At 43.7% G+C, this 12433-nt stretch overlaps 1 protein-coding gene across 1 annotated transcript; it reads right to left on the reverse strand.

The window, feature by feature from the left end:
- Nucleotides 1–392: 392 nt before the first annotated feature.
- tmco6 (transmembrane and coiled-coil domains 6) lies at nucleotides 393–11756 on the reverse strand. The gene is made up of 13 exons (XM_038993951.1): nucleotides 11269–11756; nucleotides 10750–10856; nucleotides 10494–10609; nucleotides 7787–7973; nucleotides 7562–7666; nucleotides 7383–7474; nucleotides 7125–7241; nucleotides 6732–6846; nucleotides 6357–6537; nucleotides 1867–1967; nucleotides 1478–1645; nucleotides 1219–1344; nucleotides 393–611 (listed from the first exon to the last, which is right to left on the reverse strand). Exons 1-13 carry the CDS (start codon nucleotides 11357–11359, stop codon nucleotides 588–590), a joined length of 1530 nt encoding a protein of 509 aa, XP_038849879.1. The 5' UTR covers nucleotides 11360–11756; the 3' UTR covers nucleotides 393–587.
- Nucleotides 11757–12433: the final 677 nt, after the last annotated feature.

Genomic DNA, 12433 nt, shown 5'->3' on the forward strand with positions numbered 1-12433 from the left:
GGCGAGTGTCAACTAAGGGACGATTCCCTACCGTACCAGGTGCCATGGAGGTGTAGGATAGGGATGGCGGAGAAAGGTACAGTCCGACACTATCAGTACGTCTCACTACTTCAAACAGCCTCTACCTGCCGGCCTCCCTGGCTCTTAAGACACCGAAAACACACAACACAGACAAAAGTAAATGTTATCAGAAGTAATCAACAGTTAGCAACCTAATGATTGATGCGAACAGGTGTGTATGTTTACTGTTGCTGAGTCACTAACCTTGTTCACCGGATACTTCCTCGCTATGCGCAATTAGCTTGGGGACGAGGTTACTGAGTCACTCACACGCACACATGCACACCTGCTGTAGTAATCGAACGAAAACAAGAGGCTCCAAAGACATCCCATTCTGTTGCTATAATTTGGCATTTTATTATCGCAGTGTAAAAAATAACATCCTATTGATATCCAGCACATATTTACATTTGAGCATCTTCACATAATTTAATAAAAACTTGAAATGTACTAGTAGGTTTTCTGAGTAGACCTGTTTAAAACATTTGGAAGTCTTGGTTTTGTGGCACTCCCGTTCTGTAGGCTCCTCACGGGGATGCAGAGGTATCCACCTTTAACAACAAAACAAAGCAGTAATAAATGTCTGTACCCTAAAAACACATACACTGAGTATACAAATCATTAAGGACACCTGCTCTTTTCATGACATAGAATGACCAGGAGAAAGTTATGATCCCTTATTTATGTCAGTTGTTAAATCCACTTCAATCAGTGTTGATGAAGGGGATATTTTAAGCCTGGAGACAATTGAGACATGGATTGTGCATGTGTGCCTTTCAGAGGGTGAATGGGCAAGACAAAAGAAAAGACTTAAGTGCCTTTGAACGGGGTATGGTAGCATGTACCAGGCGCACCGGTTTGTGTCAAGAACTGCAAGAACTGGGTTTTCCATGCTCAACAGTTTCCCCATGTGTGTCAAGAATGGTCCACCACCCAAAGGACGTTCAGCCAACCTGACACAACTGTGGGAACCATTGTAGTCAACATGTGCCAGCAACACCTTGTAGAGTCTATGCCCTGATGAATTGAGGTTGTTCTGAGGGCAAGGGGGGGAGGGGCAAATTCAATTTTAGGAAGCTGTCCTTAATGTTTTCTACATTCAGTGTATATGTATACCCAGGTACACACTCCCGGCCTGTGTTAGGGCAGAGTCCTCACCGTGCAGTGTGGGGGCAGGTGATGTTCCAGCAGGTGTGTTGCTCTGAGGCGGATAGTCTCCTGGTTGCTATACTGGATGGCTTCCAGCACGGGGAGCCCACTCTGCCTCACAAACTCCTCTGCAAGCTGAGAAGAAGCACCGCTTCATCAATGTCATCGTCTAGCTGCCTGTGCTAGATTGTTTCTGCCAGATATGATATGACATCTGCATGGCAGGCCGCCATCTTTAGTTTGGCGGGGTGTTGGGAGCCTTCCCTACCTGTGGGTCACTGGCCATCAGCTGGTCCAGCACCTCCAGACTGAAGGTCACCACCTCGGGGTCGGCCATCTTGAGTGTGGCACAGAGAGCAGGCAGCAGGCCAGCTTGGGCCAGGTGGAGACAGTACTCTCTCCCCTGATGGGCAATGTTACCCAGAACCCTTAGCACCTGGTGGGGTGGGGGGGGGTGAGGAGGGAGATAGATTTTGATTCAATCTAAATGTCACATCCTTTCCCAGACCCGAGTGAAACTGCTGATGTCTATAGGTTGAACGGGCCAAATAATACTGTTAAAAATGTGTTTTAACAGTAAGTCGTAAGTCACCTTCCAGGGAAGTGGTGGCTTGACAACAATGTTACTACTATGAACAGAAGCATCAGTGCACTGACCATGATGTTAATGCCATGGGAGAAGGGCAGGAGCTGGATCAGAGCAGGAACCAGATTCAGATAGAACAGGGCAGAACAGAACATACTGGAGTCTGCAGCAGCTGATGGGGGGAACGGGGGGGAACGAGAGGAAAGAGATTCATGACCGGTTATCAGCTGAACAAGTATTCAGACCCTACATAAGTATTCATACCCTTGACTATGAGACTCGAAATTGAGCTCAGGTGCATCATTTTGCCATTCATCATCCTTGAGATGTTTCTACAACTTGATTGGAGTCCACCTGTGGTAAATACAACTGATTGGGCATGATTTGGAAAGGCAAACACCTGTCAATATAAAAGGTCCCACAGTTGATAGTGCACGTCAGAGCTATGTACAGTGGGGCAAAAAAGTATTTAGTCAGCCACCAATTGTGCAAGTTCTCCCACTTAAAAAGATGAGAGAGGCCTGTGTACACTTAAACTATGACAGACAAAATGAGAAAAAAAAATCCAGAAAATCACATTGTAGGATTTTTAATGAATTTATTTGCAAATTATGGTGGAAAATAAGTATTTGGTCACCTACAAACAAGCAAGATTTCTGGCTCTCACAGACCTGTAACTTGTTCTTTAAGAGGCTCCTCTGTCCCCCACTCGTTACCTGTATTAATGGCACCTGATTGAACTTGTTATCAGTATAAAAGACACCTGTCCACAACCTCAAACAGTCACACTCCAAACTCCACTATGGCCAAGACCAAAGAGCTGTCAAAGGACACCAGAAACTAAATTGTAGACCTGCAACAGGCTGGGAAGACAATCTGCAACAGGTAAGCAGCTTGGTTTGAAGAAATCAGCTGTGGGAGCAATTATTAGGAAATGGAAGACATACAAGACCACTGATAATCTCCCTCGATCTGGGGCTCCACGCAAGATCTCACCCCGTGGGGTCAAAATGATCACAAGAACGGTGAGCAAAAATCCCAGAACCACACGGGGGGGGACCTACTGAATGACCTGCAGAGAGCTGGGACCAAAGTAACAAAGCCTACCATCAGTAACACACTATGCCGCCAGGGACTCAAATCCTGCAGTGCCAGACATGTCCAGGCCCGTCTGAAGTTTGCTAGAGAGCATTTGGATGATCCAGAAGAAGATTGGGAGAATGTCATATGGTCAGATGAAACCAAAATATAACTTTTTGGTAAAAACTCAACTCGTCGTGTTTGGAGGACAAAGAATGCTGAGTTGCATCCAAAGAACACCATACCTACTGTGAAGCATGGGGGTGGAAACATCATGCTTTGGGGCTGTTTTTCTGCAAAGGGACCAGGACGACTGATCCGTGTAAAGGAAAGAATGAATGGGGCCATGTATCGTGAGATTTTGAGTGAAAACCTCCTTCCATCAGCAAGGGCATTGAAGATGAAACGTGGCTGTGTCTTTCAGCATGACAATGATCCAAAACACACCGCCCGGGCAACGAAGGAGTGGCTTCGTAAGAAGCATTTCAAGGTCCTGGAGTGGCCTAGCCAGTCTCCAGATCTCAACCCCATAGAAAATCTTTGGAGGGAGTTGAAAGTCCGTGTTGACCAGCAACAGCCCCAAAACATCACTGCTCTAGAGGAGATCTGCATGGAGGAATGGGCCAAAATACCAGCAACAGTGTGTGAAAACCTTGTGAAGACTTACAGAAAACGTTTGACCTCTGTCATTGCCAACAAAGGGTATATAACAAAGTATTGAGATAAACTTTTGTTATTGACCAAATACTTATTTTCCACCATAATTTGCAAATAAATTCATTAAAAATCCTACAATGTGATTTTCTGGAATCTTTTTTCTCATTTTGTCTGTCATAGTTGAAGTGTACCTATGATGAAAATTACAGGCCTCTCTCAACTTTTTAAGTGGGAGAACTTGCACAATTGGTGGCTGACTAAATACTTTTTTGCCCCACTGTATGTATATGTAAATGTGAATGTACCCCATAAATGTGATTTCAGTTTATTTATATACACTGCTCAAAAAAATAAAGGGAACACTTAAACAACACAATGTAACTCCAAGTCAATCACACTTCTGTGAAATCAAACTGTCCAATTAGGAAGCAACACTGATTGACAATAAATGTCACATGCTGTTGTGCAAATGGAATAGACAAAAGGTGGAAATTATAGGCAATTAGCAAGACACCCCCAAAAAAGGAGTGATTCTGCAGGTGGTGACCACAGACCACTTCTCAGTTCCTATGCTTCCTGGCTGATGTTTTGGTCACTTTTGAATGCTGGCGGTGCTCTCACTCTAGTGGTAGCATGAGACGGAGTCTACAACCCACACAAGTGGCTCAGGTAGTGCAGTTCATCCAGGATGGCACATCAATGCGAGCTGTGGAAAAAAGGTTTGCTGTGTCTGTCAGCGTAGTGTCCAGAGCATGGAGGCGCTACCAGGAGACAGGCCAGTACATCAGGAGACGTGGAGGAGGCCGTAGGAGGGCAACAACCCAGCAGTAGGACCGCTACCTCCGCCTTTGTGCAAGGAGGTGCACTGCCAGCGCCCTGCAAAATGACCTCCAGCAGGCCACAAATGTGCATGTGTCAGCATATGGTCTCACAAGGGCTCTGAGGATCTCATCTCGGTACCTAATGGCAGTCAGGCTACCTCTGGCGAGCACATGGAGGGCTGTGCGGCCCCACAAAGAAATGCCACCCCACACCATGACTGAGCCATCGCCAAACCGGTCATGCTGGAGGATGTTGCAGGCAGCAGAACGTTCTCCACGGCGTCTCCAGACTCTGTCATGTCTGTCACATGTGCTCATGTGCTCAGTGTGAACCTGCTTTCATCTGTGAAGAGCACAGGGCGCCAGTGGCGAATTTGCCAATCTTGGTGTTCTCTGGCAAATGCCAAACGTCCTGCACGGTGTTGGGCTGTAAGCACAACCCCCACCTGTGGACGTCGGGCCCTCATACCACCCTCATGGAGTCTGTTTCTGACCGTTTGAGCAGACACATGCACATTTGTGGCCTGCTGGAGGTCATTTTGCAGGGCGCTGGCAGTGCACCTCCTTGCACAAAGGCGGAGGTAGCGGTCCTACTGCTGGGTTGTTGCCCTCCTACGGCCTCCTCCACGTCTCCTGATGTACTGGCCTGTCTCCTGGTAGCGCCTCCATGCTCTGGACACTACGCTGACAGACACAGCAAACCTTTTTTCCACAGCTCGCATTGATGTGCCATCCTGGATGAACTGCACTACCTGAGCCACTTGTGTGGGTTGTAGACTCCGTCTCATGCTACCACTAGAGTGAGAGCACCGCCAGCATTCAAAAGTGACCAAAACATCAGCCAGGAAGCATAGGAACTGAGAAGTGGTCTGTGGTCACCACCTGCAGAATCACTCCTTTTTTGGGGGTGTCTTGCTAATTGCCTATAATTTCCACCTTTTGTCTATTCCATTTGCACAACAGCATGTGAAATGTATTGTCAATCAGTGTTGCTTCCTAAGTGGACAGTTTGATTTCATAGAAGTGTGATTGACTTGGAGTTACATTGTGTTGTTTAAGTGTTCCCTTTATTTTTTTGAGCAGTGTATTTTGTACATTTTCAAACATTTCTAAAAAAACATTATTGGGTATTGTGTGTAGATTAATGAGGGGGAAAAAACTATTTAATCAACTTTAGAATAAGACTAACGTAAAAATAAAAAATAAACGTCAAGGGGTCTGAATACTTCCCGAATACAAATGTACCTAGATGTAGTAGGCTAATGTTAACTAGCTGTCTAATTGTTGCCCATAAAATGAAGTTAGGCTAGCGAGCAAGCATTTTAGCCAGGTAGCCTAAGACAACAACTAAAAGTTTGTACTGTACGACAACATCATAGACTGTTTCAGCAACACGAGAGGAAGATAGCATTGGCGTTTCTCTACAAGTAGGGTGAGTCAACATGTGTTTTCTACTTACGCAGACAGAGAAACCAGTGCCATGGACTGCCACATGACATTTATCTTACGTTGATTGGACTAAAATGTTTGTGAAATCTTTTGGGAATTTATTCTGCCACTGTGTCGTCTTATTGTCTCAGCCTTAGGCCTATACATCACAATGTCAAGGCATATGAACTGCTTATAGAGCAAATAATGCAATTATCACAACACATTGGTTGTAATATGGCGTTTTTTTTTTGTTTTTTTTTCTGGCTTGCATCCCCAGTGATTTTACCCACACACCGCTACTGCCCGGACTACGTAACCAGTTACAGTAATGCTGTAACTTTCCCTGGCCATAAATGTGTCCCGTCAAAGGACTTACTTAAATCATGTTTGAATGAGTTGACATTTATGATATGTATATAACACAAGCATTCAATATGGCCGAGCTCCAGTGTGAAGGAAGTGATGTAATACCGCTGCTGAAAATATGATCACTTTATATGACAAGCAGTTATCTATACAGATTTATAACACAAAACAGATGTATGAGTCAATTCCCTCTCTCCCTCTCTCACCTGTGAGGTTGTTGAGGACCCAGACGCTCTCTCTGGCCAGGGCTGGGTGGGTCTGGAGGAAGGCCTGAGGAAAAGCACACAGAGCAGCCAGGAGACGGCTATCGTTTAGCTGGGGCTGCAGGGCCCCCAGGGGCCCAGATAACAGCAGGTTCCCCACACAGCGCAGCAGGGGCCAGATCAACTGGAGAGGAGGGAGGGCGGGGATGTAGATTATGACAGGAGCCTAGGTTATCTACATTGCTATTCATCTCATCAAATTGCTTCCTTGCATTCTGGTACAGCTGGTGTCTATCAGCCACACAGTTACAACACATGTACTTGCATTGTTTGGAGGAGTAACTTCGAAAAAAGAGGTTGGATTCAGCAACTACTCACCAGCTCCATTCCCTCCTCTATACTTCCTTTAGCAACAACACCACCAAGTGTCACCAAGAGGGAAGTGCAACGTAGAAGAGTACCTTGGGCCACCAGTGCCCCATTGTCCACGTTGCTTTAGACAAGAGAGCAAAAAACAGACAAAAGAATCACACAGTGCCACCACATTGTATCCAGTATAACAGTACCATATCCATGGCAACCACAAACAGACACAGTAGCTGGTCCTCCTGGGTGACACCCAGGTTAAGGTGATATAGTGTGCATCCCAAATTCCCTACAAAGTGCACTACTTTTGACCAGGACCATAGGGCTCTGGTCAAAAGTAGTGCACTATATAGGGAATAGGGTGGCATTTGGGATGAACCCTGATTCTAAGGTGAAGTGTCTGACCTGCAGGCCAGGTAGTGCAGGCACCAGGCACACTCAATGACTGGTCCCAGGCCAAACTGAGAGTCAAGGGTCAACACTGAGAGGAGGTGAGGGATCAAACCAGACGCCAAGACTGCCCTACAGACAAACAGACAGGAGAGCATAGCCCTGACTACAAAGGGATCCCTCAACGGCGTCTCCGAATGGTGTCTGATGAAGTTTCCATAGTACAGTATAATATTCTCTCTCAGTTTAGCTACAACCATGATGTTAATTTACGGGATGATTCTCCCTGTGACGTAGTTCGCTGAGATGAGCTGGGAGAGGGTGAACCCCACTGCTTCAACCACTGCCAGGTTAGTCCTGTGGATCTACACACACAAACAGATTAGAGTGTGTTATAAAGGAGACAATGGCAGGTTGGTCGATTGACAGACAGTAAGGGGTTTGTAGCTGACCTGGATGCAGTTGTTCAAAGCAGGTATGATGCCCTGAGCTAGAAGCATATCTCTCACATTCTCACTGTCTGGACACATGTTACCCAGGGTGTAGAGACACAGCTCCTGTAAAGAAACGCACCCGCACAACACATACAAAAGTGAGAAAAAACATATAGTGTAATACTTCACTAGGCTGTTTGATAAGGCTGTTGTAAGGTACTGTGTATGAGCTGTGGGACTGACAGTGAACTTGGGGCTCTGTCCAGAGAGGAAGGTGATCAGGTAGGGTGTGGCCTGTCGGAGCCTCAACGAGTCCACCTCGCTGTGGGGGGAGTGGGACAGCTCGTGGAGACAGCGGGCAGCCTCCAGACGACACTGAGGGTTGGGGCCACAGAGGTTAGTCACCAGGATCGCAATACTGTTCGGCTGCCTGAGCACAGATGGGAAGGACAGACAGAGATGAGAAATTAAAGGCCCATACTGATATATACGTATATACAGTCCTTTGTAAAAAAATATATTGGATTCCTTCACTTTTTATTGTGTTACAAAGTGGGATTAAAATGATATATAATTGTCTTTTTTTGTCAACAATCTACACAAAATACTCTGTAATGTCAAATTGGAAGAAAAAGTACATATTTTTTAAGATAAAAGAAAAAAAATTATAACTAAAATATAATTGCTGCAAAAGTATTCAGGCCCCTTGTTTAAGCAAGCCTAAATTGGTTCAGGGGTAGAATGTGGCTTAACAAATCACATAATAAGTTACATAGACTCAATTTGTGTGAAATATTAGTGGTTGACATGATTTTCGAATGACTAACCCTTCCTCTTTCCCATACATACAACATCTATAAGGTCCCTCAGTCAAGTATTGAATTTCAAGAACAGATTCAACTACAAAGACCAGAGTATTTGGAAAGCCTCATAAAGAAGGGCAGTGATCGGTAGAAATGACTTTGAAAAGTAATGTTTTTACTTTGTTTTTACGTGGTTTGACACTTTATTCAGACTAATTCAATTAGATAGGGAGACAAGCAAATGCTAGAAACAGTGGGAAGGTTGGAAGCAGGGATTGATACCTGTTTTCAGTGTTACCACTACACCAAGGCTCTGCACAGAAAATAGTAATGGTTGATGGCAGCGGTTAACCAAATCATAGATTGCAGTCTCCTTGTCCATACTGTAGACTGCTTTCAAGGTAAGGACAGAAACATTTTGTAATTTGGGTGAACTCTCTCTTTAAAATACTGCTTGCTCTCCAGGAGGGTTGGCCACCCCTGATTTATGTTTCCCAAGTGCCGGGTGTTTGAAAATGTTCTTCTTATAACACTTAATTTCTCAAAACATCGCCAAACCTTCAAGAAAATAAAATGAATATCAATATTCAGGTGGTTTATACCTACTACTTGAAGATCCTTGTCATCGTCTTACTCTACAGAGACAATATATGACGCGTTTATGAGTTGCCTAGCATGTGCACAATACTAAAATGTCAAATTATTTTAGATTCCTGGAGCATTTAATATCCAATGCTTATTTGTATGACTTATTCAAAACTGTCCATGAATGGCTGCAAAGACACATAGCCTCATAATTCATTTTCAAAAGACAAAGGTAGGCATATGAGATTGAAAATGTGATTACACTGGCAAAATTGGGAAGAAGTGGATTAATAAACGAAGCGTGGGGAATAACAGTAGTGTTCTTTCTGACAAGCACAGCAATTACCCTAATACTCTCCTGAAGACAAGATGACAAATCTGCCCCTACACCCTAACAAAATTATGTTTCTATTTATTATCCCGCCTCTAGAATCAAACTTACACTTTTGGGTTCACAATCCGTTTGACAAAATTATTTTCATAGTTACAAATCAGGTCACCAAATTTCCCTGCTAAAACGTACTGTAGGTCTGTCTGCTGCCTTTTCGTTGTGACAGCCTAAATGCCAATCACCAAACGAGGGGGACTAATGCAAGTGTGAATTAAATCGACTTTAGTACATGCTGTCAAAAGGCTGCATTCTGCAATAGGGACGGGAGCAAAAACAACCTAATCTTGTTGACAACACTGTACATAAAACAGCGCTACTCTTTTTACAGTTTTATAAAAACTCAGCGGAGAACATTCTCTCTCTCCATTCAGCTCCGCTCTAATCTTGAGGGGCGTTTCTTAAAAACATGCATCCAATCCCCTTGATCGCTTACATAATGTGACAAGACAGGACAATGGTACAGGTTCAGCTCGTGATGTTAAATTGCAGATGCTCCAATTTCAAAACGATTTGGAGCCCAGTTGAAAAGTTAACTCGCTGACTATACAATGGACAAAATAGAAAATTAAAAGCAGTACTTTTCAATGCGTGAGATATAAGAGGTGTACCGTGAGAAGAGGGTCAAATGCGTGTCTCAAGGCCAACGCGTGAGAATTGGCAGCCATATAGTTATTGTATTTTAATTCATCTTTAAAACCTCTGAAGGATAGGACCCTTTTTTTCATATTCAACATATTCTATCAAGACTGCCCAAATGTGCCTAATTGGTTTATTAATAACTTTTCATGTTCAAAATTGTGCACTCTCCTCAAACAATAGCATGGTATTCTTTCAATGTAATAGCTACCGGTACTGTAAATTGGACCGTACAGTTAGATTAACAAGAATGTAAGCTTTCTGCCAATATCAGATATGTCTATGTCCCGGGAAATTTTCTTGTTACTTACAACCTTATTCTAATCGCATTAGCCTACATTAGCTCAGCCGTCCCAAGGGAGACCCACCGATGCTGTAGAGGTTTTAAAAATGTGACATTAGGGAGTATTTTGTGTAGATTGTTGACCAAAAAACTGGTTAAATACATTTTAATTACACTTTGTAACACAATACAATGTGAAGAAATGTACACACAGACAGAGAGACAGAGAGACAGAGAACAAGACGTTCATACTTGATAAGGATGAGGTGGGCTGAGGGGCTACGGAGGGCTTTCCTCAGCGCTCTTAGGTCAGCCTCTTTCTTCACCAAGTCCCTGCCGTGGCGAACCATCTTGAACAACTCTACCACCTAGATAGAGAAAGAAAACCAGAAAATAACTTCTGTTATACTCAGTAGTACCCTTCAATTAACAGTTGAGGTGCTTCTCTGCTGGGTTGCTGACTAGAATCTTCATCTCTGACAGTGGTTGTTATACAAGGGCCCAATACCTGATCGCTGGCCAGTGTGTCCATGGTGCCATCCTCCTCCTCATCATCATCATTCAGCAGGAGTCTCTTGCTGACCAGCTGGCTGTCCTTCCGGGCCCGTCTCAACTCTACAGTGAGAGACCCAGCAAATCAACATAGAGCAATGACAACAGTAACTGCACAGTGCTTATGTGGCATATTGTACTGTAGTGTGGCATATGTAATAACTACAATGGAGCGGTTAGTTTGTCATGGGAAAACGTTAACACGCAGCCCGCGCACGTAACATCACTACTTGGAGGCCAGGAGATTCCACCACCATGCACGATTTGTACGGCTCCGGGTACTATGAATAAATATTACATCAGTTTAAGGAGAACAAGTGTTTCTAAAGTGTTGTATTCATTTCACAATAAGATACAGCAATGTTATAGATGGAATATATTGACAGCGTAGTTTGTCAAGTCGAATCACAGCTGGGAAGCTGGCTAGCAAGCTAACGTTAGTTGGATAACGTTAGCCAACATTCAGCTAGCTCACCTTTTTCATGTGCCCGTCTCTTGAACTTGAACTCCTCCAAGTCGCTGCCCTGACGTCCAACCTTGTGGCGGACTGCGTTCAACCTCCACATTTCATCTATCGACCAAATTATCCGTTTAATTAGCTAAATAGCTACGTTAATAGGCCATATGAGCTAGCATTTGATATTTTCAGACAAGACTGTTGACATCATCTTCTTTGCCGGAAAATTGGATACATTAATGTTATTACACAATGTGCGTATTTCCACCTATCGGACAGGCGTGGTATGGTCCAGCTTCAGGAAAGCTCCTTCTTCTGTGAGTTTTATTGCGGTCTACACCAACAAAAATGTTATTGCCGCCACCAAGTGGACGATTTGAAACCACCCCAAAAATAACAAATAAATAACTCCATACGTAATAATGAAACTAACCCAATCCACCCTAATACAACATAGTACTTTGCCAAAACAAACAAACTCCCACTTCTTCCTTCTTTGAGTTCTCCATATCACCCTTCTCTCATGCCCCGTGTACACTAACATAATCCGCCGCGCGGTGAAACACCGATGCAGGGAGGGCGTTAACCATTGGGCGGTACTAACGTGGCGTGAGAGGCGGTGAAAAATTTACTTTTCCCAACTTTATGCAAATCACCAGAGGCGACCAATCATATCGAGTGGTTCCTATGAAATATATATATATTTATTTTAGCATGCTAGCTAACATTAGCCAGATAGTTGGCTAGCTTTATGGGTGTTGTGACATGAGTATGAAATTGTAATTCTGGTTGTTTAATGTTTTAGGGACTCCTGAAACAACCAGCAAACCAGGCTGTTGTCTTACGAAACAGTGGATGTAAAGAATATAGCTAGCTGAAGCATTTACTGCAAAGTGAATGTACATTTTTGTAAGCTTGCCTTGCTGATATTTGCCATGCAATGTAGATAGATGAAATAACATAGCTGGCTAACTATTTTCTTGCTTATTGTGCAGTGGAGGATAAAAATACCTTTATGCCTATGGATGTGTAGCTAGCTATTTAGCCGATCTGTGTATGGTCCCTAAAACATATGGTATACATATTAGTTCAGAACCTAGCTATAAATCTCAGCTATCATAGCCAGTTGTATCAACTTCAAAACAGTCTGAATGACATTAATGAAGCTTATGGATTGAGTAGA

The sequence above is a fragment of the Salvelinus namaycush genome, chromosome 5 (genome assembly GCF_016432855.1).
Source record: "Salvelinus namaycush isolate Seneca chromosome 5, SaNama_1.0, whole genome shotgun sequence".
Taxonomy (NCBI): Eukaryota; Metazoa; Chordata; class Actinopteri; order Salmoniformes; family Salmonidae; genus Salvelinus; species Salvelinus namaycush.

Bases quoted from the DNA above. Each gene is read 5' to 3' on its own strand.
- tmco6 (XM_038993951.1), bottom strand. From the start codon at position 11,359: ATGTGGAGGTTGAACGCAGTCCGCCACAAGGTTGGACGTCAGGGCAGC. The intron at 10,857-11,268 runs GTGAGCTAGCTG...CTCTCACTGTAG, and splicing joins GAGACGGGCACATGAAAAAG to AGTTGAGACGGGCCCGGAAG. The intron at 1,646-1,866 runs GTCAGTGCACTG...CCACCCCACCAG, and splicing joins CCCATGGCATTAACATCATG to GTGCTAAGGGTTCTGGGTAA.